Source organism: Temnothorax curvispinosus, unplaced genomic scaffold (assembly GCF_003070985.1).
Source record: "Temnothorax curvispinosus isolate PA1 unplaced genomic scaffold, ASM307098v1 QBEX01005604.1, whole genome shotgun sequence".
In the NCBI taxonomy this organism is placed as follows: Eukaryota; Metazoa; Arthropoda; class Insecta; order Hymenoptera; family Formicidae; genus Temnothorax; species Temnothorax curvispinosus.
In genome coordinates this window covers 52,853-77,068 of record NW_020215384.1, presented here as the reverse complement: position 1 = coordinate 77,068, position 24,216 = coordinate 52,853, and the positions used below count along the sequence as shown (strand labels likewise).

The following is a 24,216-nucleotide window of genomic DNA, read 5'->3' as shown; positions in this document are numbered from 1 at the left end:
GTGCCACACCGACGATACGTGACACCGAGCAGATCGGGTTTCGCTCGTGGAAAACGCATGCTCGCGCGCCAAATGGCTTTTCTCTCTCGTTTACCTTTGTCGCCTCCTCCCACGAGGAGGGCCGTTGGACGGCGCGTCGTCCGGTGAAGCGTCAAACGATCCGGGAACGTTTTTCCTCGTGCCGACGGCGGGAGAAACACCGGAAAGGAGTCGAACGTGGGCCGCGTTTAATCGCGCCGCGAATCTCCGACGATCGCCGAGCGGATCGCGAGAGAGCGGAGGTGTCACTGTCGAAATTGCGGAACGGCGCTCTCGGGATGTATAAGCACCCGTGAAAAAATAAAACGTCTCGCGGAAAAATCTCGATGCCTCGATGAACCGAACACACTTTAAGGTAGGACGAAACGAGCGTAACATTCACAATGGGACTGCGCGCGTGTGCGATCCATCAGGCGTTGCATGCCCGCGGAAATGTCAAACGACGAGGATGTTGGGCCTCGCAGCAGCAGCGGCAGCGGCAGCAGCGACGGAGGCAGGAACGGCAGCGGCGGCGGCCGTCGCCGTTCGCGTGGGAGTGTGACATAATACCGCGCTCGGTTCCTGCGCAGGAATCCCTGCAGAGCCCAGAGGCACTCACCGCGCGGATCTTCCGCGTCCTCGGTCTCTATCCTCGTCGACGTCGCTCCGGGTATCCGATATCCCGATCTCGATCTCACTACTGTAAGTTTAATAACAGACGTTTCGGCACCGCGCCGCGCGCGCGGCAATTTCCGTATGTCACGTGTCAGTTGATCTCCCGCTCACTCGTGTACACGCGCACGCGGATCTGCTATTCTGCTGGCGGCAGCAACGGCAACGCGTACACGCGTGTCGTCGTCTCGGGCCGCGCGCGACAGCAGCCGGCCCATCCGCTTGCTTGCCTGCCTTGCCTCGCCTGCTTGCCTCCTGCGCGTTCCGTTCCGTGCTGCACGACGACTCGGGCCGAGCGCGGACTGAAGTCGGGCGCGCGCGCTCCGCCGAGGTGAGCGGAGGTGACTTGCTACTCGGGCCGGATCGGGGCCCGGCGCAACGAGGAGCGGTGTGGTGCGGGAACGGCGAACACCACCACGAGCATCGGTGGCCAGTGGCGGCGGTGGTGTTGCGGCCGGTCGAGCGTACAAGGAGGAAGCGAGTCTCCGCGTGTGTGGCACGTGTATGTATGTACGTGTGCATATGTATGCGCGCGCTGTTTATGTACGACGCGTATGTATGCGTACTCGTGAACGTGCAGGTATAGAGACAATCATGCGTGTTGGTGGGCACGGGTGTACCTGGCGGGAGAAGGTGCCCCGCGCGAGTAAGCGAACGCGAGTGCCCCCCTCGAGGCACCGCGCGAGCGCCACGCAGGATCGCGCGGATCCGCCCGTGCATTGGCGGCGTGCATCTTCTTCGCCGTCGTCGCCATCGCCGCGAAAGTTCCGCGCGCGGTGGAACGAAAAATGGATGTGAGTTCCGCGAAGAAGAAAGAAAAAAAAATGGAAGATGCGGAGGCGTATTTAAGCGGAGGTAGGCGGTGCCTCCGGCGACGAATTTTGAGGATATCCTTTAAGTGGGATGCTAAAAAGAAACGAAAAGCTTATCGAAAACGACAGAAATGCTCAACGATTATCTTTTTTATATACATGTCAAGCGCGACTCTAATTAATTATATGCCCTCTGGAGATTAGATATTGGATTGAATTTAATCGCTTTCCAACCGACGATTCGTACCGCCTCCGGTCGAGCGTGCTAATAATTTCGCGCGTGTAATGTAAAGTGCACGATCTATTGCGCGTTTCGACAGTCGATCCTCGCGGGGCTGAATGTATCCGCAAATGTCATTGGAATATATGAGATATATCGGCGAAGACGGAGGCCGATTCGCACGCGGGGGCCGGGCGAGCGCGGCGCGGTTCGCGGAATGCGAGGCGCGGATTCCTGATTTCGCGTTTTTAAATTTTCGCGCTGGGGCTCACAATGCCGCGTTTACGTAATCGAAATGCGTAGGAAGCCACGCAGATTGATTAGCACATGAGAGGAGAAAGGTTGCGACCATATAGATATCGGCTGGTGGCTCCATGCGAATCGCTGGCGCGAGCGCGAGCGCGAGCGCATGGAGCGGAGCCGCGGCGAGACCACGTGGGTGTCATCACACGCGCGTGAAAAAAAAGCCGAGAGATTATAGACGCACACGGTGTACTCTCTCTTTCTCTAACGTCTGGCGCAGTGACTCTCAAAGGTGCGTCACGTGAGCAATTTGAGCCTTGTGATCGTCAACGCAAGCTAAAAAGATAAGAATCTGCATTTAATTTTCTTAAAAAATTTCCCTCCTTTGTCATCCGCCTAGAAATGTAAACGAAAAAGTAAGAAGCAGCACCAGCGAGCTGTTTCGCGAGGGTAATCCGTCTTTCGGACGGAGCGTGTGCCGCCGCGAGTCCCTTCGTGGCCGGACAATAGCGCGCCGCGAGCAAAAAAAGGTTTGAGAACCGTCGGCCTAGAGTGTTAGAGGAGTGTAGGCACACCGCAATATCGCCAAGGGACGGTGCATAAAGGATCCCGATAGCAATGACTATAAATTCGCTCTAAGCGCGAGTCTAAATATAAACTACGTGCGAGAGCGGCTCCGCGTTGTTCCCGCGAGAGAAAAATTGCGCATATTTTTATCCTGTTATTATTACTATTAATGCGACCTTTTCGCGATTACACGTTTTATATTCCTCCCGGTGTTGCATTAATGCAACCCACCTGCCTCGCTTTAACGCTTCGTTAACGTCGGACGCTTCGTTACGTCGAACTTTATCCCGTGAAAAGTAAGCGTGTATGACGAAGGGAGGAAGGGGAACGCGCGCGTTAATTATTCCGCGCGCGCAAAATCATGCGTCGCAAATTAACGTAAACAAGCGCGTTTCCTTTTGCGCGCGTATGGAATTCTTTCTTTCTTGCAGCGAGCATTAGGTAGGATCGAATTTCCTACGAAGGGAAGTAATGTGATAGCTCAACGGTCGAAAAATATTAGCCGAGAATCACTTCCGATAATCGTGGACACTTAACACGAACCCTTTGCAACCGCAGAAAGCATAGTCTTCACTTTTGTTCTCTCGCTCTCTTTCGTGAGTTACTCCTGAATGAATGTACCAAGCTTAATTAAGGATGATTCTTCCTCCTTCCGAGAAAAGTCAATCGCGATCTGCGATCTGACTGATAATCATTTTCGCGCGAGTTCGCGCAGCGTAGCGGCCGACACGCTGTGATGAATGTAAAACCGAGCGTACAAACTGAATATTTAAAAGATTATAAAGCAAGTCGGGAGAGGATACGGGGCGATACCGCGTTCACTCGCTCGACTTGCGTGCCTACTGGCTGCTCTTTCGATAATATGATCGATACCGATCTTGATGACGTAGCTGTCTCGCGAGTCACGATGGCGCAAACTGAAACGCAACATCCGAAAAAGTTTTTCTTGCGCTAATCCCTCGCGCGTATAATTTAGCGCATCGTCGGAGATCGTCTGTTTCGACCTAAAAACAGATGCACGAGGATCGCGGAGAAGAAGCGAGTATAGAACAGTCCAAACTTTGAATCTGAAGAATCTATCCTACTATTCTTCGTTCATTCTCGTCTTGAGTCCCGCCTTTCACCGGACACCCTGTATATGTATTATTACGTCTTCAGAAGGTGTATGAAAGTAGAGGTGGAACAGAAGCGACGATAAACGGAAGAAAGCGACAACCGTAAGGAACCGTAAAATAAACTGAGAAGAACATCACGCTCGGGCGGCCGTCACTCACCTGAGCGGCCGGTATGTATATATGAAACGATATAAGTGCATTGTGCTCGTTAATGCGCTGGCAAGCGCGTAATGCTTGCGTATGTGCATAAATATTTATGCTATTCGGCTGAACAATCCCTAAAACGAAATGAAGTCTCTGCGGCCGTGACGGGAACGCTCGCGTATTATCGTTGATACAATATTTCGTGTTGCTTCTTATTATCAATCCCATCAATGATATTGCCCCCTCAATGCGGATTATTTTCTTTCGCTCTCGCGCTATTTCGATTAGAAAACGACAAATTCGCGAATTAATTTGCATTTCCAATTTGAAATTTTTCATTTTTATTATTAAATTTTTATTGTTAATATACTTTTTTTCTCTCATCAAACATGTACACACATACACATTCTCTCTCTCTCTCTCTCTCTCTCTTTCTTTTTGCGAGGATCCTCCTCGCAAATGATAATTTTGAAATATTATTTTTACAAGTTGAATCGAAAAAATTCGAGCATATTTATGATTAATAAAGATCGACTACGTATGTTGATATATGCATTCGGGTGCTGTCATCAATAATCTCATTAAATTTCTGAAACCTCCAAATATGTGCTGCGAGACGTCGACACCGTGTTTTTTTTTCGCTGCGCCGAATGACGATGGATTTAGATTATAAAAAGCCAGTAGCTCGTACATGTACGAATGTAATAGTAAGGAGGACCGATTCCGATTGGTAGTACACAACAAAGCCGCAGAACGAATATGTATTCGGGCGTTCATGCGGGCGCGTAACGCTTTTGGATACATGAGGGCCAAAGGGAGAAACAGATAGAGAGAGAAGGATAATTTTGTTGTATTCCGAAGAGAAAAGCGGAGTAAAGAGAAACGTACAATAGATATAAATTACAAATTAGATACAATAGATATTGAGATCAAATATGCGAAAGAAAAAGAAAAAAAGAAAGAAAAATTTATCATACTTTGGCAAGGAACTTCCTTAGTAGCATAGTATAAAAATAAAAAGTGTAATTAAATTGGGATACAAAAACCGATATAGATATAAGATTAAACGTAGCAAAACAGTAGAAGAAATATTCAAAATACTTAAGAAATAAAAATAGAGAGAAAAAAATAAGCGACGAAGGAAAATAGAGAAAGACTAGAGAGGAGAGACCAAAGAAGAGAGAGCCGCAGAAGCGGACCAAGGGAGACGGACTCGCTCGAGCCGAACGCCACTTCTCTCCTCGGCGGGAGCGGAGAGAGAAAAGAGAGCGAGAAAGAGAGTAGTGAGATAAGAAAGGGAGGCAGAGAGATAGAGAGACACGCAGCGCACACAGCCAGCGGGGTGTGCAGATGTGTCCCCTCCCCGCGAGTTCCGCCGTGCACGTGCATCGAGGTCGCGCGCGTGTGTGCGGGTACAAAGTAGGTCCAGCGGCGCGGAGGAGAGCGAGACGGCGAATGGATATCGCCGTCCCCTCGCGGCCGGCGCGACCAATCCGCGCCGAGCGCGAGCTGCGTGAAGGCGGAACGCGCTGCTCTTTCGCGTATATATTCCGCGGTATTTATTATTCAGTTTGCAAATACGTGGCAAAAATGATCTCTCTCCCGCGCGGGCGCAGACGCTCGCCGCTTGCGCTCGGGTGCGCGCGCGCGCGCGCGCTCGCTCGCGCTCACGCTGGGATGTTGGCCTCGCCGCGGCTCCTCTCACGGGCCGGCCCGCTCGGCTCGGAGCCGGGAGGTGGAGCCAGAAGGCAAAGGAGCAGGGTAAACGACGGAGATATCGGCCGTTAATTTGTTAGAAACGCCACCGGCACGGCCGATCGCGCCGCGTACGCCTGCCCGCGTGCGTATGTGCGTGCGCGTGCACGCGTGTACAATTGTACATGCGACACCGCGCTACGATCGGACTCCATGAGACCCGCTTCGCGAACTTATGAGAATCGCGACGTTAAACGACCCGCTGGGTATTTAACTTTGTTTAATAAGACTAATATCGAATATTCAGAGACAAATTCGCTTAAAAGTGAGAATTAGAGTTAATACGATTACGCGCGACGCTAATAATGTCCGTGTTTGTTAGTCGCCGCCTTAAATAACGTGAGCGAAAGCGGGCTAAGCGTTCAGACGGAAAAGGAGCGTCGTCGCGCGACCGTTCCATGCAAAACACCGGTAATCCCCGTTTTTCTACGAACGCGTGCATTTGCACCATGGTCAGTTACGCCTTCTCCACCCGCGTGGTGTTCTCCGCCACGCCATAACATTTCCGCAGTTAACACACTCGTGGCCGATATCATCTACTCCTTTCTTTTCGCCCGTTCGCGTTCTTTGATGTTCGCCAGCACGCCCGTGTCTCGGATTCCAAGGAAAAACGCGATTTAATCGTGCGATCGTATAATTACAAAATTGCAAATGCCCGTCCGATCGTGATCATCGCGCGTGTCGTTGGTTCTTAATCGCCGATTCCCAGAGTCTTTCCCATATGGTGTTTAACGCGTATTAAGTCTAATCGCGATATACCGGGAATGCGAGGCGGAAGTATCAAGAGGCCCACCCGGCAAGTGATGCGGTCCATCACTGGTCAGACGTTCACCGAATCGAAGAAGCCACGTGGACCCGCCGCGCCGCGAGAGCTCTCGCCGTTCTTAATCCCGTGATCTCGAATTGCGCGATCAGTTGAAGCCATCGGTGGTGAAAGAACTTCGGTTTAACAAAGGATTTCCGGTTTCTTCCGGAAAATCGGGAAAACTCGGAAGAAAACTCAATCTTGATTTCCGGAGATAAATATAGGCGGGATCGCGAGGTCTCGATGACATCTCGCTTGATTAATCACATCGTGAGAAAGTCTCGGCTACGACGCGACGTCGCGCGTCGCGAGCAGAAGTGAAGTAAACAGAAATATATTGTTCCTGTCAAGTTTCACTATTTCACGATTAATATTGTTAATAACGCCTAGAACGTTAAATTATGCGGCCCCGACAGGCTACCTGGCGTTTCCCGTGGAGTTCCTCGTTCGCGACGTTTAAAAAAAAAAGAGCCACGCGGTTCAAAGTTCAAGGCACTTTACGCCCTACTTCCTCCGCGACTGCGTCGTTCGAGCCGTAAAACGGCCTCTCCCCGAGGATAGGCACAAATTAGAATCCCGTGGAATTCGCAAAAGTCACAGTCGAGTTGGCAACCGGTCCGTGTGTGTGAACGTAAGCCCGCTTCGACTTTTCTTTCCGTGGATCTTTTTTTCCTCGTGCTGCGCGACGAGAGAAACGTTTTTTTTTTTAATATCTCGCCGCGATATTGAAGATCTTTTGATACTTATATTCTTTGTTGTATAGAAATCGGTTTCATATATTTACATGCCTCGTTACGGCGCTTCCCCTCTCAAAACTTGGAGATTCCGCGACTCTTTCCGCGAGCATCTCGTTTTTCCGATGCAACGGGCCGACGCGTATTCTTTCTTCCGGTCGCGAGGACATTAAAGGCCGATTTTCCTAGTACGAGCCGCGGAGAATGCGACCGACAACTTACTTGGCGGTGCAAAACGGGAACGTTGTGAAAGCCCCGGTGCGGCGCGGCTCTTCATCCTTCTCGTCTTCGTCCTCTCGACGCCGCTCGACGTCCCCTCGCGTTCCCTGCACGGCGACGGCGACGGTGGCGGTGGCGGTGGCGGTAGCGACGACGGCAGCGCGGTGGCGGGCTCTCCTCGCTAGGAAATAAGAAATTTTCTTGAGAGATGCGAGCCTCTCCGTGCGAGGGAGGAGGCCTAGCCAAGCGAACATAGTTAATTTAGATTGTATCGCGTGAGAAGCAGGAAATGACGAAATATCCTGAGTGCTGACTTATGCACGCCGCCTCGTGTGTGCCTCGGCCGCGCCGCGCTGCTCCTCGACCTCAGCCGCGGCTCTGCTACGCGGCTCCGACACGCAAGGATGATACCTTTTTTTTTTCTTTCCTTTTTTCCTCTCTCTATATATATCCTATATTCCGATCTGACACCGCCGCGCTGCGTGGCGAGAACATTTGCGCGACGTCGTTCGACGTTTCATCGAACCGTGAAACGCATTGAATCGTGTCGCGATATATACGATATACATCGAAAATTCGACGGAACACGCGCTATCAGGGATACCCGTTAAACTTACTACGGAACGTACCGTCAGTCCTCCGACACCGTGAGAAATTGGAGAACACTTCTGTGTAGCGAAAACTTCGCGGGAAGACGTTAACTTTTAAACATTCCGAAATTAGGCGTGCGAAATTAAGTGTAATTCCAGTTAAAAAATCAGCTGCATAATGAGTTTTCACTTTTTTTTTATTTATGACTTCGAGCTTCGATGAATCAGAACCGATCAATTATAATTGTCATTTCATTACTGTCTCAAATGTCGATGCGTATATAGAATTGGGCATGGCTGCCAGACGGTCTTCCAGGTCGTACCCCGTGGAAATCTCGTCGGCGCACTAAAGGAAGTGACGCGGGAATAATTTGTCACACGTGATTGGAGACGGCGTATAATGAAGGCTCGAGTTCCGAGTACAATCGGTGCCATCGGTTTTAAACGACCATATATATGAGGACACACGCACACAGTGCATTCTTATACAAATAAGTCGCTATATACGACTGTAAAGCGTTATCCCGCATAAATCGCTTAAACAGATATAAACAAAAGAGCTCGTAACGCGCATCTCCCAATTAATCATTTTCTCGTAGAGATACTTATCGAAAAGTTGAATAAAATCTTTTTTATTTACATTTTTAACAGTAATAGTGATGGAAAACAGTGATAATAAATCTACGATGAACGCGTGTGATGCGTACATACACACAGAGGCGCAAACACGCCTATTACGCGGTGATAGATTTGTTGTCGGCAAGGTGTAACGAAACATCGATGCGCAAGGTCATTCTATACTTTGCTGTCGTAAGGTGAATGAGAGAAGACGCTCGTCTGTAAGGCGTTATAAGTAGAGACGTGGGTGCTGTGTTTAATTCCGCTCACGAAACCGGGTTCTTTCCGTCACACTCCCATGGAGCTTGGTCACCTGAAGAGTTACTATGCCCAATTAACCCTTTGAGAACCGTACGCTTGCCGGGCATTGCCACTTCCGACGTTGCAACAGCTTTTTGCCATACGATTTTAGCGAGTCCATTATCTGAGCCACGCTATGAAAAAAAAAAAGAAGAAATACCCACGTACCACGATCATGTACTGTGTGTGCGTGCATTTTTCTTGATTCTGTTGCAAATAATTAATTTTGTCCATTCGTGTTAAGATTTTTATATAAATTCACTTGAGAGCGATAACTCGAGCCGTTTGATCAAATCGAGAATCGCGAATTATATCAACGCACCTTAATCGATGACGACCATTACGGTTGCGTGCAAATACGAGCCCGTTTCCACGTGAGCTCTCAACTGGAGAGAGAAATAGAGAATGAGGAGAGGTCGAGAACGACTCTTTAATCTCTCACCTGTGACCCAGACGATACGCGTTCGCGAGTGACGAACGGCTCGACGGAAGCGAACGGGAGGAACGATTCTCTTCGATCATGAATATTTCAGTCGTCAAATTTCCCGAATAATGAACTGATAATTAAGTGACAGGTATTGAACAATAGTATTAAGCAATAAGATTTTTTCCTCGCGAAAGGTGTTCGAACGACTCCGAACTCACGGAAAAGTAACATTTTATCCATCATCCTAAAAAGATACAAATTTCTTGATTATTTCTGACGACGGAGTTGGAAAAAAAAACAGAAAATTCATCGGCGGGAGGAAGAACGACGATGCGTACGGAGCACGCTACCGTACGCATCGATAATATTCCAAAGGGGCCTCATTAGCGATCCAGGAACGTCTATCCTCCGCCACGAGGAGTAATTATCTGTTACAACGCAGCCGCGTGTGTATGTACGGCGTATAACAGCAGATCAGCGCAACGATTAAGCTCAAAAATAGTTCATGGGAACCCAGGTAAGCTAATCTCCATCGCATTAGTGTTGTTCCATACGTATAAAATGCTTTCCGAGGAGGAAGCAGCATGCACGCACCTTTACCGCTCGCGGGGTCATCACTTTCGAAAGACCGCGAACGCCTCTCGACTGCTCGCGAATTGCGTTGTCCTCGAGGTACCGCAAAATCCAGTTTCAACCAGAAATTCATTCCTATTCAATTCTGTTTTTTGTATTATCGAACTGTCCGATCGACGCTTAAATTTAATCCCGAATAGATGAATCTGTAGATGACTTTGCCGTACTAATTCGTTCGACAGTACTAATCATTAACGCTCGTTATTTTTTACGCTGTCTGGCATCTCGCTTTCGATCGAGCTTGTAAAGCCTTCGTTTCGAGTCCATAAATTAATGTAATGCTCGCTACTGTACGATAGCCGAGAGATCGCGTGCACGGAATCGTGCGCATCGTTCGGTGTCCCTCGAAATCTACGAGGCGCGCTCCTGGTGAGACAGGTCGGGTCCAACTCGTCGCGGGAAAAATGACGGGTTCGCCATTGGTGAATCTACCCCGGCATGTGCACGCCGGTACTTACCTATACAGGGTGTTTGCACACGCGATGTACCTCATTGAAAGACGTATATTTCATTTATGGCTTCTGCGAATCTTAAGACCGGCATTTTTTCCGCGAAGATTCAATTGAACGGTTATCGCGATCTTTTAATTTTTCAACATTAAGTATCTCTGTGAAAATAGCATCCGTAATATCTAAAATGAATCTGTTGACGTCTTGCCGAAACTTGTTTCGCGAAAGGAAATGTTCGATCAGTCCGACCGTCCGCGCAACTCCGAGAATCATCGAATAGATTTTTGTTGAGAGAGAATCGCGCTCCTCAGACCGCGCGAATGGTTCGCGAGTGAAACTCGTCGCGTACGTCGCGGAACACCCTGTATAATCTAGCTGCCGTACCTCTACGGTACCTACCTACCTACCTACCACCCGCAACCGACAACAGGCCAAGCCGGGGCAGAGTCTTAGGCCAGGCCAGGCCGAGCAAGAGTCGTGTAAGAAGGGGTTAAGAAACTCTCGAACTGAAGTGCCTACACCGGAAGCAGGGGCCTTGCTTTCTGGGCTAATAACCGTACCCACATCGACACGCGGGATCTGCGTGCGCGCGTACACGCTTAGAGGAGAGAAAGACGGAGAGAGAGAGAAAAAAAAGAGCGTGAGAGGGGGACGGAGGAGGGGTCGGAAACGAGGGGTGGGAGAGAGAGAGAGAGAGAGGTGTAATATAGCGGCGGCGGGGTCTCTTTTATGCGTGCGCGTACGTATACGCCTGGGCGGCCCCTGGTGTGACGCACACACAGGTGCGCGCGGGGCCCCTTATCAGCATGCAAAGCTAGATTTTATGTGCGATCGAATGCCGAGCTGACGGGATTCATACGCAAATCGCAATCGAGCTACATGCACGCGAGTCACTCCAAGTCACTCGGGAAAACGCCGCGACGAAAAGCCGCCGCGCCATCGTGACTCGATGCCGAAATTGATGTATGTTGCGATACGAGGACCTTATTACAAATATATTGGTATTTTATACTACGTGATGTCTCTCTACATGAAAAACCTCGATTATCCGCTGAGCGATTTGACGACTGGTGGATTATCCGAACCTGTGGCATAATTATTTGTTTACTTATCATATTTGAGTGTGTTATGCCTCATAATAAATGCACGCACAATTTCCTGCGCTATAATTATAGTTGCCAGCTTTACGGCGCGTCAGTTATTTCTTACGCTGCCATAATTATAAATATGATTTCTCCACTTTGCGGCGCGGGTAATTTTATGAAATGACGGATCTCTCACTACTCTGAAGTGGATCTTCTCACCGTTCGCGGAGTGAGATTGATTATCGCTCCTCGCTAACTGTACAACGGATAGGTCTCGTAAACAGATAAATCTGCAATTAAATGCGAAATTAACCTGAATATGAAGCATGCGCGATTAGGTATCTCGCGGACGAAGTAACGTTACGGGATACAGCGCGCCAAGTCCTCATAGATAAGCGACATCCGCTTCTGAAATGCCGAGACGAAAACTCGGGGCGACGTTTTATCTCAGACGTAACAGACAATTGATTTCAAGATTGCTTGCGGCAATCGGTTTAAACGGAAATTGATATGCATTGCTGATTAAGCGTTATCGATAACACGCCTCACGATTCTTTAACCACTAAAATTCTCCCCCGACGGGACGGTATTTAACAGCATTTCTACAAGCCGCCGAGATGCGGTCGCTGAGATAAGGGGAGATTAATCGAAAACGGTAGCGCTGGTCCAGCGGAACGACAAACAAACGTGCCGACGTAACGCCGCTCCTGCTGCAGGAACAACGAACGGGGGGGAACAACGAAACCCTTATCGCGCGCGCAAAACGGTACGCTATCCCGTTTTCCGCTTCGTCCGCTCTCACGCGTACGAATCTCGACATCCGTACGTGGGATCGGAGAAGGTTTTGGCCGACGGGTGTCTATTTTTTTTAAATCTTTTACCGTTTTCCGAATTCTCAGTTCTTTCATTTCCCTGGCCCCTCCGCCTATCATCTCCTTCCTTCGCGCCCTTCCCTCCCGCGAGTCGCTTGACACATTCGCGCGGAGAAAAATGCGACCGTGCTCTCCCGAGGGCCGCCGTATATATGTATAGGAAGGGAACGGATGTCTGGTGTGTAAGGAACCGCTAAAATGGTGTTCGCTCTTATCCGAAGATCTAGAGCGGCGATGCGAAGAGAGGCACGCGGAGGGCTATACGTAAGGTAAAAGGGGGCTCATGACTGGCTAGTCGGTCGGTCGGTTGGGTTGGTTGGTTGGTTGCTTGCTTGCTTGCTTGCTTGGTTGCTGCTGTGGTCGTTTGGTTGGGCTGGTTAGTGCCGTTACTAGAAAGAGGCCACCTAAGTTCGCAACAAGTGCTGAGTTATGCCTCGAACTTTCTTTATAATGAGACACCGGTCGACGAAATGACAAACGTAATTAAAGCGGGCAGTCACCGGAGGTCAGGCATCCCTGAGATTTTCACAATGAGAAATCCGCACCCGTACTCTGTCCTCTCGTCTCCTCTCCTTTTCTTTCTCGCTCTCTCGTAATCGTCCGCTCGTTTACCATCGCAACGTCTTCATTCACGCTGTCGCAATGTTATTGCGAATTTCAGGATATTTTGTGATCGTCGTAGAAAGTCGTCGTTACCGATTTAACGCGTCGAGTGTTCTGAATCAACATCGTGGGCTTTATTATACTCCACGTTACTTCATCCGTTATAAATATATTTTGTATTGAATTAATTGCCTAATTGAATTAATATTATATAGAATTGTACAGCTTTCTTTTTGAAAATTGATCGACAAAAATTAATCGATTAGTACACGTATAAAAATATAATAGACGAACCGTGTAAAATACAAGGGAGTACGATAACGAAGGATTCGGGACTGACTTGAACTTACATGTGGGACTTTTTCCGAACAATCGCGAATGCAACCTTGCCCCGTTTTACGCCTCCCCGTGACACAACAATGGAAACGCAATGGTACAACACATTTCACTTTTTCGCAACGCGTGTACCGGGGGGCCTAAAAAGTATTGCGCGATTTCCTTACCGCGAGAGAATTCACCTCGTACACACAATGTAGATTGGAATTGGCCGTGTACCGTAAAAGCCTAATTAACATCTTTCGAAACCGAGGCGTGCGCGCGCGCGCGCGTCTCGCCGCTGATTCGACTTCTATTCATGAGCGACAGGGTGGCTTGAAAAAAGCGCGTAAACATCGAAATTAAGTACGAACAATACGAGGTTTTTCACCGTGTTTTCCTCATCGCGTCGGACCCGATTCAGTCAGTCTCTATTGTGGAGAAACAACAACGCAGCCGGGGAGCTAAAACGTTAACACGGGAGGTCCCCCGACATACCACGGATTATCGCAGCTCGCAGTGCTCGCACGCGAGCGCGTATTTTTATATTCTTATTTATTTTTATATTGTCCAACGGTGCGCATTCCGCGATGCATCGACCGACGCGACGCGGCCAGTAGATAAGATAGATACTCGAATATCGGAAGTCGTGTCTCGCTATCGCTCGCGCGAGAGCAAAACGCGTGAAATGCCGAAGCTCTTATTTATCGCCTCTGCGTCTCCTGCGTGCGGAACATCGCGTCGTCCGCGAATACTTTTCCGCGATACCAAGCGTCGATCCTCGCAGGCCGCGCTGATGTTCGAAAGAGAAAGAGAGAGAGAGAGAGAGAGAGAGAGAGAGAGAGAGAGAGAAGCCGCGTTTTACATTCCAGTCGCGCGATCCTGCCTCGCAGGATCCGAACCGAACGACACTCCTCCACGTGCAAGCACAGCCGGCACCCACGCCGCGGCTTATTCACGCGCCGCGGGGGCCCGCATATAAAACTGCTCCCGAGTTCGGCGGGGTCAGGGATCACGTTGGCCGCGCGATAAGCATCTCGCGTGAATGATTGCCGATGATATTTCACTTAGGGATCGTCGGGGACCGATCGGCCATCGCGAGCTCTCTCTCTCTCTCTGCCGGGATCTCGGGAATATCCCGAGAATTCCTGCGGAAAACTTTCGGCGGAATGCTAAGCTCCCATTTCTCTCTCCTTCTCTCTCTCCTCTCGCGAATGAAATTGTATCTGGTACGGTACCTCTCATGAGTCGTCCCCGATACAGCGTCGTTTCACTGACTGTTTCGCACGTTTCCGAGGCGCGAGAATTATCCGAGGCTTTCCGGTAGTATTAGCAAATCTGAAAAATAAAATGAGATTAAAGATAAGATGAATACGTTGCGAGGGTGCAGACTGTTAAAAGATTCGAGATTGCTATACGCTGCAGGAGCATAGTTTAATGCAGTATTTTAATTTTTTCTTAATAAGCATTATTATAAAAATATTTGGATTCTTTCGCAATTACCTAATTAAATAAATGTAGAAATCACTTCTCGGCTTACTTCCCGTGGTATAATAATAATAATAATGATAGTATTAATAATCGATATAACTCCTCTTTATATTAATTATGTTTTATCTCGCGAATCTTTTTGTCAGATCGAATACTTTGGACGATGCATTTGAAACTGGACGCGATAGGAATTACGCAGCCGTTCATCGAAGTTACATACATACACACCATTCGTATCGCCATCCCGAGCCCAATTTCTCAAACCGAGACTACTCCGGGCGCCCACGCGCGTGTTCGGTGGCGCCACCTCTCGCAAATTAATCAAATTAAATTCATGACCGCAAATGTATCGCCATTACGAATTTGCCGCGCGGCCACGCGACGATCCGAGAGAACATGGCAAACATGATCTCGAGAGGAAACCTTCTCGATTTGCCGCATCGATCTACGCTTTCCGCGTAGCCGCGATCGCTCGGCGAACGATAGTTGCGTCGGCCGAGCGCCGTTCAATTAACTAAACGCGACGCAGTCGCGATAAACGATACGCGCAGGCAGGGCTATTAAACTCACCGTCGTTGCTGATAACGCCGTCGATCGTGCGTTCCTCCTACGGCTCCTACCGTCGCCGCGTCGCGTCGACGTTACGTCGGGTATGCTGCTCACACGTTTGCAAAAGTCAACGACGAGACGTCGGTTTCGAGCATCCCGATGATCTCGTTTCTCGTTTTCGGTAGACGAGCGCAAGGCGCGAGCGCGATCGTTCGACTGACGGACTGACTGACGGACGGACGTGATCAAAGGGCGCAGCGACATCTCGATCGTCGCGCGGCTGCGTTCAAGACACGTGCCTTTCGGAAAAACCGCGAGAATAGAATCGTGCGCACAATCTCTTCTCTCTTTCTTTCCGTTTCTTTAAATAGAGTCCGGAAATTATTGGGCAACGTTGAAAGTTCTCTTAAATACCTCTTGAGATATTAGTTGCTTTCCATTTACATCAAAACTCAGATAAATTCTCACTTGTGATGTCATTCTGTCTTTATTATTCATTAATTCCCAAAAAGGATAGAACGACGTCACAAGTGAGAACCTATCTGAGTATTTATGTAAATGGAAAGCACCTAATTTACCTAATACTCCCAAATGCGAAAAAAATGAACGCGACCGCGTCGATTCTCCAGATAACGATAATCGAACGACATGAGTTATCGGAGCGACTTCACGTCGGACCCTTCTCCTCGCATTTTCCGCGCCTCTTCGCGATCTAACATGGCCGTTAATAATTCCTCATTCCTCGTCTATCTCCGTACGTTCTCTTATGTTAGCATCGACGACGGGGCCCGGGGCCGGGGACCTATTTTCCCCCTCGGCTCGGCGCGACCGGGCGACACGCGGCCGTTTCTCGAGGCACGTTAAAATCGCGGCTTCTGTGTGCGTAATGCGGTGGATGCGCGCCTATACGGTCGTCGGTTTGTCCGACTCTCTTGACTCGATTTCGCGACCGCAACTCTCCCTGGGAAGATATATCTCTCCCCGTGTACCCCGGCGAACGCCTCTCTTTCTCTCTATCTGTAATATACCTCTTTCTCTCGTTCTCCCGAGTTTCGCTCCTTCTCCCGTCCCTTTCCGGGGAGAGCCGGTGCCCTTCTCGAGTTCTCCGTCCTTCTCCGACGCGGCGCGGCGCGGCGGGGCCCGCCGATGGGACCGGGGGGGACGGCCGCTCCGGACCCCGTCGCGGAGACAACATAAAGATTTAAGACTGAGAGATGCGCCAATAAACATGCTGCGCCCCTGCCGCAGTCAGCTCGCGCTTCTCCGCTCTGTGTTCCGTTTTCTCCTTCTCGATTCCGCTCTGCTCTCTGGCTCTGGCTCCGTTCCGCACGGTCCTGCTCGCAGCCACCGCACGTATATGCGCGTATGCACCTATACAGGGTGTCCTGTCCTTAGCAGTTTCAACGTTTTTTTTTCTTTCCGTCTTCGGATTCCGTGGATCTTGGGAGTGGATCCGTTTCCGACTAAAATCACCCTGAAATGTCCAATTAAATTGAAGATAATTAATCAGTCTGAGACTAAGCGGAAACCGCGAGGCTTCTCGTGCCCCCTCCTAACTCGTAAACTACATTCTGCCGCGAAAAAAATTGTATCAATTTAATTTGGAGCATCGGGATAAATTTATCCGTTTATCTCCAATTAGATAATTGTTATCCGCGCGTTTACCTCGCTCTCGACGAGTTCAACGCGCCTCTAAAATCCGTAACCCTACGAAAGAAGTGGCTCCTCGGATAACGAGACGCGCGGGTACACCTGCCATCAGGCCCTGCGGTGCACACGGCGGAAATAAAAGCTCTCCAATGCGAGGGGACGTATCGTATACCGCGAAAGTAGTAGATCGGGACGTTGGTCGAGCAAAGCGACAAGGGACTTGAGAGCCGGGAGCCGGGGCCCGATGCCGTGGTGCTGCCGACGACTCTCCTCTTTCCTTCTCCTTCCTTCCTTCGTGTCCGCCTCCCTCCCTCCCTCGTCCCGACTTATTTATTCCTTTCTCCGTCGCTAGCTCCCTTTCTTCCTCGACTTCTTCTTTATTTCTGTCCTTTTGCCCGTTTTCTGCTTCCGCAAACGACAGCCGCTTATTTATATCCCGTCTTTGCATCGCGCGGGGCCGAGCGAGGGTGCTTTCTTTTGCGTTTACTCTTGCTACTGCCGAGTCGCCGTTGCCGTTGCCGCTCTGCCGATCCTCTCCTCGCGTTCGATCCCTTTCTCTCTTTTTCTTCCTCTCCTCGTCTCTTCTAACCCGCCGTTCCGCGATGCCACACGTAACTTATGTTACGTCACGTCGTCTCGTTAATCATATCCCGCGGACACCTCTCAACGGCTTCATTAATTACCGCTTGTTTATTCCTTGCGCCGCGGGGCCTTGTGTGCCAACGTTAATTTACCATCGATACGTAGCTTCACGACGTGTGTTCCGCTGATAATTTGTTTTCGATATTTCCTCGACTCTCTCTCGTTCGTATATCTTTCTGACTCTTTCCTCGCGTATTAACGGCGAAACGGATAGGCAGGTCCGATAACAGCGACAAACGACCTCGCTTTTCTCCTCTCGTCGTTCCTCGTCCCTTCCTTCGGCGATACCCTCCTGGTCCCCGCGGTGTCCCACCCTCATTTTCCTCCGAGGCGCATTTTGCCCGCCACACGATCGCGGTTGCGTCATCCGTCAACGTGGCATCGCGTATCCACACTCGACAGGAACTCGTCGTTGAGTGAAAAGGGTACGATGGATCTCGGGGGACGAAGCCTACGTTCGACCTGCGCTTAATAGGAAAAAAAATACGTTTTTCAAAATGGTAGTTTCCTTTTTCGTGCAGTTTCTTCCAAATGGGGATCTCGCCGTTCGAGACATCGTCACTCTTAAAAGTCTCTTCTCCCGGGATCGGACGAGACCTCAGACCTCCTGATATCGGGGGGGAGGCAGGGGAAACGCGGCACGGGGGGTACGCGCACACCGTTCGCGACAAAAGCGATCGGATCGGAGGAGAGTCGAGCAAATAAACGCTGAAAAGAGGAACAAAACCGACATTATGTGGCATTAACATACAAAGTATGTCAGACCCGCGATCCGCAGGCATAACATAGTATCGCGGGCTTCGCATACCCCGCTTCTCGACGCAGCAGCGGCTGTGAGGATGAGAAAGAGAGCGAATATATACACGCTTACGTGTGCGTGCGTATCCGAGAAAGAGAGAAAGAGAGAGATAGAGGAGAGAAAAAGACGGAAGGAAGGAGCCGCCGTTGAGCGTGCGGAACGAGGGGGCGAAAAGGGTGGGATGACGAACGCGGTGTGCCGTGCGTCGGCGAAGGGCTCGCGCGACAAGGACGAAAGAGGGAGCGAAGAAGGCAGTGGCGGATCTCGCTAAATAGGCACTCACGAGTCACGAGACTCGCCCTTCGGCGCCCCTCCCCCGTACTTAATCGCATTTTGTACACCCGCGATGTCACCGTTCGTCTCACGAGTGCATCTTTTCGAGTATATCCGGTACTCATCTTCCGTACTGTAAAAAAAAAGTAGAAATAGTCGTTCATCAAATATCGCAAACGATATTTCGACATTAACGTCGATTTTATTGTTGCTTTTGAAATTCGAGAGGGTTTTCTTCTCTCTCCTCGCATTTCACTCGCTGAAATCCATGCACCGTCGACGGGACGGAAAGAGAGAAAGGGAGAGAGAAGGAGAGCGAGGCGGCGTTTACGTTATCCTTGCGGTCCTCCGTAGGTCCCGTCCCTTCGCTTCGTTGTCGTCCCCGCAATGTGTGTGCCACGCGGTGGCGGCTTAACGCAAAAGAGGCCCCCGGAGAGCGGGGCACGGGACGAGAGGAGCGGAATAGCAGAACGAGCGGGTAAAAGGGAAAGATCCGAGAAGGCAAGCAGCGCAAGGCGGTAGTGGCAAAGGGAAAAAACGAAGCGCATATATCGGGGCCGACCGACGACGACGACGACGACGACGTTGGGGACACGCATACACGTACACGCATATGTGCACAAAAGGAAGGATCTCCTTCGGTGTCACCACCGTTCGCCGGACTCCCGATCGGCTACCGCTAGCAAGGGCTGCGAGCCGCTCGAGGACGATAAAACTATCTCGCATGGTCCGCACGTGGAGAGAGATAAATATCGAGGCAATGGCGTGACATGTATAAAAGCATTTTCTTCTAATTTAGGATAAAATACCGGGATCCTGAAAATAATATTCATTGGTTACACTTCTATTTCTCTCAAGAAAATGCAATGATTTATTTCTCAAATAGCTTACAATAGTTAATCACCTAATGTAACGATTAAGAGAAAAATGCATGTCTACGTCATACTATAAAAATTTATACAAAAATTCAGAGCTAATAGATAAGTAAAACACAATGTTGTACTATAAAAGCTTATGTATAATAATTATATACAAGGATCCAAAATGCTCATGATCACAAAAATTAAGTATCAAGCTTTCCGTGTTAATATGTTTAGTATAAAACATATTGCATATTAATTCCGTTAATTCGTATTGCAACAAATAGAAATAATCTTTAGAGGTGCTACTATAACGTTAAGGTTTAACATTTGACTTATTAATGCGCAGTAAGTATCCTTTCGACGATAAAATTCCACGGCATTTGAGGTGAATTTGGTATCTTATCAGCCAGTGCAAATAGGCGGTAGAGCCAAATATTTTCTCCAACACATCTTGAGGGAGAATTTCTATAAAACAAGATGCCGGAAAATAGAACGAACGTTTTACGCTCGCAGTTGCAATTGTTTCGATCGAAAAATACTCACGACTGGGATCGCTGTGCGTCAACAGTTGAATGTCGTTTTCTTTAGTGAATTCCTGCAGGACGGGGGGCACCACGCAGCACGTGGCTAGATTGATCTGTACAATGTTTGGTTTCACCTGTAACGCGGAGCAAAAACGTCGTAATGAAACGTGGACGAGAATATATCGAAAAGGAGTCGATTCGAGTGGTAAACTTATTCTTACGTCAGCCCATTGGAACAATTCGATGAAAGTGTTTGTATTAATGTCGCTCAATCCAACGCTGGACAATTTATCAGCTTTTACATATTCTTCAACCACGGACCATATCTTTTTCAGGGATGACAATATATCTTCAGGACCTTCGGCGCTTTTGTAAGCTATCACTAAGGACTCTATGGTGCCCGTACATAGCGCTTCGAGTGCTGTGAAATGTAAGTAAAACGCATTGAGAAATACGGGAGAGAAATATATATAAATCACGACGCGGCTGACTCACCTTGGTCCAACGCTTCCTTCAACGAGTCGACATCAGGTGACGAGATAAATACTTTTACCGTGACCTTCAAGTCTTTTCTATCCACGTCCTGTAGACTCGTGTCCCTCTTTCCATTGATCTGCAATTGTAATCGACAGATAAATTTATCAACCGCTCCAGAGAAGCCACTCCCGGATCGCCCCGAAAACCGGTATACGTACAATTGTCGTGTCGTTCCCCTTGCTTCTTTCATCGTTCAGAACGATCTTCAGGGTCTCGATCAACTGAAACAGATCGACGAGTGAGAGACGCACGTTCGATAAGGGTGCGCGACATAACCTCAGCCTCTCAAGAACAGTAAATAGCTTGACACGTCGCGCGACGACGATGCGTACGCTCCACGCGGTGCTACGAAGAGCGTAGGGTTACGCAACTGCTGTCTGCTATCAACTGACCTCATCCGTGGAATTTTGACTGGCTTTTAGCCTCGCCTCGCTCAGGGAGAGTATATTCCCAGTGTTAACGAGCAAACTGTGCGAGAGCATGTCGAGTGATGTCAAGCGATCAACTTCTCAAGTTCTCAGGAGCTTCTGCGGATAGATCCGGCGGCCTATCAGAGGACACCGCGTGGCATTTACACGCTTATATCGACGCCAAGGTGATGTTATCAATCGTGACTCTTCAGTTCGTCCGCGGGAAAAATACAACAACTCTCTAGCAACTAAGTAGGAAGCAGTCAAGCACCAGCAAGAGCAAGTTGAGGATTGGAACGTGTTGGAATGATTCGTACATATTTTATCGGCAACACGCGAGGCGTCTGTAATCTCTCTCCCCTCCACGATCTTTTCCCTCTCTCCCTCTCGATTGCAATGAGTTTTCCAAATTTTCTGCATTTCTCTCGACCATGAATGTCGCACAGTCGTCGAACAGGTATTCTCCGATCGAGAAGAAACGAGGGATATGAATCTCGCGCGAGTAATTCTTGTCGCCAGCTCGATGTATTCATTCTTCGATCAAATTCTTGGCCCCAGAAAATAAGGAATCGTTGCTGAATTACGGGCTCGAGAAAGTCCGGTGAAGGATGTGTTTCTTGCTTAATAGCTCCACGAAAAATTCACCGCGATTTAAAACCTGAAAATAATTGTTTATGCGGCCCGCTCGCGTTGCGACGCGCAGACGCTGGAGAATCTTTTGTCCTCGTTTGAATTCGACGGAACTGAAATTGTGAGATACTCGGTATTTAACCAAAATTATTTTTTTTCCTCGTACTGTAGGTATTTCGTGAATGTCTCTCATGTTTATTTTTGCGAAATTGCATACAACAAGCAGATTTTCGTTGCCTCGTAGATCTATTTAAATTCGCATACAACAATGTAAAAAGCATTCGCGAAGGAAACAACTAGAGCTCTAAAAAAGTTTTTATAGAACATTTATAGAGCCTTAAAACAACCGAACCCGAATGTTATGCAATTCGTTTGAACCTGTAATTTCGTTATCGACGTTATCATTGACACGTGCGCGTAATTGAAAACCGCGCCCGCGATTGGTCGACGATCAACGGATGGCAGCACTGAAAACGAGCAAATCACGCGTTATCAGTGTTATCACGGATTCGGGATTACTCGCCGTATATTAACAAATTATCGCCAACCTATATAATATACTAATCATATAGATGTTATTTATTGCAATTGGAGTCTCGTAGAACTGATTATCGACAGGCGGGACGAGGAGGCAGGGAAAAGCTTTTCTCAGGAGTTTGCCACCCCGCGCAATTTTTGCGTGATTGCATGTAATCGCGACGATACGGAAAGGGTAATAAACTGATACACAACTCGAGCGTATATATCACACTCGGTAATTATATTACGTAAACAGACGTCACACGGCACACGGAGGAGACTCGAGGCGATATTTTTGTTTGTTCCTGTTGCAGAAATGCCGATTGACATCGCCGCGTTCGCGTACGCCGCCGCGGTCGCCGGCGGCGGGGTGTTAGGTTACGTGAAGTCGAGTGAGTTCGATTGTTGAACGTCTTTGATTCTCGCAGCTCGCTGACGACGCTGACCGACGTCGCTCGACGTTGAGCGATTTCTCTTCTCCATCGTGCGCTTCGAATAACGGATCTTCTCAAACTTTCCAGGTTCCATCCCCTCGCTGGCCGCGGGGCTTCTGTTCGGATCGGTTCTGGGCTACGGCGCTTATCAGACCTCCCAGGATCCGACCAACGTCGCGGTTTTCCTGGGGACCAGCACGGCCCTCGGCGGCCTGATGGGATATCGATTTTACAACAGCGGGAAGATCATGCCAGCTGGAGTAATCGCTATGCTGAGGTATCTCGTATTTCGGATGCTTGTGTTATTAAAACCCACTTGTGTTAAAATCCGTGCGTCGCATATCGGTATATTAACGTCGGAATAATTATTTTCAGCGCCGTCATGGTCGTGAGGACAGTTGCGAGATATTTCTCACCGCCCTTGAAGACTGAGTGAACGTTAATTAATTAAGTGCTAGAGATATCACATTTTTAATTTTAAATTTATTATTTTCGTGCAAGAGGGAGGGGTACAAATATAAACTATAAGGATTTATAAGATTTAATATCTCTGAAAAGAAATATATCTTTTTCTTTGACGAATTTGAATTCTCATTGTATTTGTTATTTTTTATACAAATGTCAAGCAGTTAAATGCGCTGCGTCATGCTCCGGAGCACTCGATTGTTTTCGACGCAACTGTCAAACGATTGATGCCTACGACGTACGAATACGAAGACGTCCGACTCTGTGCTCGACCAACTTCGCGTCGGCGTTGAACGGGCTCTGTACTCGGTGTAGGTGAAACGAAAACGAGTGTAGTATGTATATACATTCGAGAGAAGGAACGGACGCGGCAGAGTGTAGAAGGTGCAGTTGCGCGAAACGATGCGAGGACGGACGTATCACTCGAGCCTGCTGGCGCGTTGCTGACGAGAATATCCGTTCCACGCCACGTTCCACTGCCGGTCGTCGTTGCGTCCGGTTCCGTCGTCGGGTGTGCGCGAGGGTCGGTCGAACGGTGCGAGAATCCCTCGATTAGGGCCACTGCCCCAATTAACGCGATTCCGCCGGCAACTTCCGGAAGCGCCGCTCCTTGGAATTGGAAGTCTCGGAACCGAGTCTCGCAGGGCTGCCCTACGTGGCCAGATTAAATTATCGTTATTAAATAATTGAATAACACGGATCCCCGGCCTCGCCGTTGACGCTGTGATCGTCCGAGGATTCGGTGAATTGACTTCCTCTCGTACCACCGGTAAGACAACCGTTCATTCCCGGAGGGGATTTACTCTCAATATCGCCGTGTGACACGAGCTAATTTAACCGAAGGATTCGTGTAAAATTGCGCGTCACGCTGTGATCACGCGGGGGTGTGTGTGTACATACGTTGCAAATTCGAGGTTAAGTTTCGCATGACTGACTCGTTTCGCCTCTCAAGTGCGTCGATTTCATAAATGTAATTGTAATCGCCTTAGGCAAAGTGTTTTTTTTATATTTTGTGAATCTTTTGGTCTTCTTTGTCGTTGGATTCGTTTCGCGACGTGCTTCAACTGCTTCAAGTCACACAGGCGCGCTTAAGTGAATTATGTTCATTTCTACCAAAACGATTAACTCCAATCTCGTTTTAATTTATTTTTTATCTTTTTCAAATGCTTAAAATAAAAAAAAGGATGAAAAGTAAGTTAAGCCGAGATTAAAGCTAATCGGTATTGGTCGAGGT

The 24,216-nt window shown here is 48.9% G+C and overlaps 3 protein-coding genes across 12 annotated transcripts in view; 1 reads left to right on the top strand and 2 right to left on the bottom strand.

Annotated features, from left to right (window-relative positions):
• Window positions 1-17,832, bottom strand: part of LOC112454970 (putative transcription factor SOX-15) — a 46,352-nt gene extending 28,520 nt beyond the window's left edge. For 3 of the 9 annotated variants that reach the window (XM_025016630.1, XM_025016624.1, XM_025016625.1), the window contains exon 1: window positions 95-980. Coding sequence is in view for 5 of the 9 variants with exons in the window: in XM_025016624.1 (XP_024872392.1) it covers window positions 95-417 (323 nt within the window). In the remaining 4 variants the exon portion in view is untranslated. Of the gene's footprint in view, window positions 1-94; window positions 981-7,307; window positions 7,486-14,434; window positions 14,535-15,257; window positions 15,299-16,264; window positions 16,711-16,901 lie in introns of those variants that run through there. The other 6 variants (XM_025016632.1, XM_025016633.1, XM_025016626.1 and 3 more) reach the window with 5 other exon arrangements.
• A 1,615-nt stretch (window positions 17,833-19,447) lies between these two features.
• Window positions 19,448-21,184, bottom strand: LOC112454968 (glutamate--cysteine ligase regulatory subunit). Its single transcript, XM_025016623.1, has 6 exons — window positions 20,917-21,184; window positions 20,683-20,745; window positions 20,483-20,600; window positions 20,209-20,408; window positions 20,007-20,121; window positions 19,448-19,928 (listed from the first exon to the last, which is right to left on the bottom strand). Exons 1-6 carry the CDS (start codon window positions 21,004-21,006, stop codon window positions 19,777-19,779), a joined length of 738 nt encoding a protein of 245 aa, XP_024872391.1. The 5' UTR covers window positions 21,007-21,184; the 3' UTR covers window positions 19,448-19,776.
• An 895-nt stretch (window positions 21,185-22,079) lies between these two features.
• LOC112454967 (calnexin-like) overlaps window positions 22,080-24,216 on the top strand; it is a 6,486-nt gene continuing 4,349 nt past the window's right edge. Inside the window, exons 1-4 of one of the 2 annotated variants that reach the window (XM_025016622.1) lie at window positions 22,080-22,318; window positions 22,398-22,475; window positions 22,605-22,794; window positions 22,893-22,905. In XM_025016622.1, coding sequence (XP_024872390.1) covers window positions 22,400-22,475; window positions 22,605-22,794; window positions 22,893-22,905 — 279 coding nt within the window. In that variant the 5' untranslated portion in view covers window positions 22,080-22,318; window positions 22,398-22,399. Of the gene's footprint in view, window positions 22,319-22,397; window positions 22,476-22,604; window positions 22,795-22,892; window positions 22,906-22,994; window positions 23,752-24,216 lie in introns of those variants that run through there. The other variant, XM_025016621.1, reaches the window with a different exon arrangement.

Excerpts from the sequence above, each read along its gene's own strand:
- LOC112454968 (XM_025016623.1), bottom strand. The coding sequence starts at position 21,006 with ATGCTCTCGCACAGTTTGCTCGTTAACACTGGGAATATACTCTCCCTG. Across the intron at positions 20,601-20,682 it reads AGGGGAACGACACGACAATT|ATCAATGGAAAGAGGGACAC; the intron begins GTACGTATACCG and ends TTACAATTGCAG. Across the intron at positions 19,929-20,006 it reads GACGCACAGCGATCCCAGTC|AAATTCTCCCTCAAGATGTG; the intron begins GTGAGTATTTTT and ends CTTGTTTTATAG.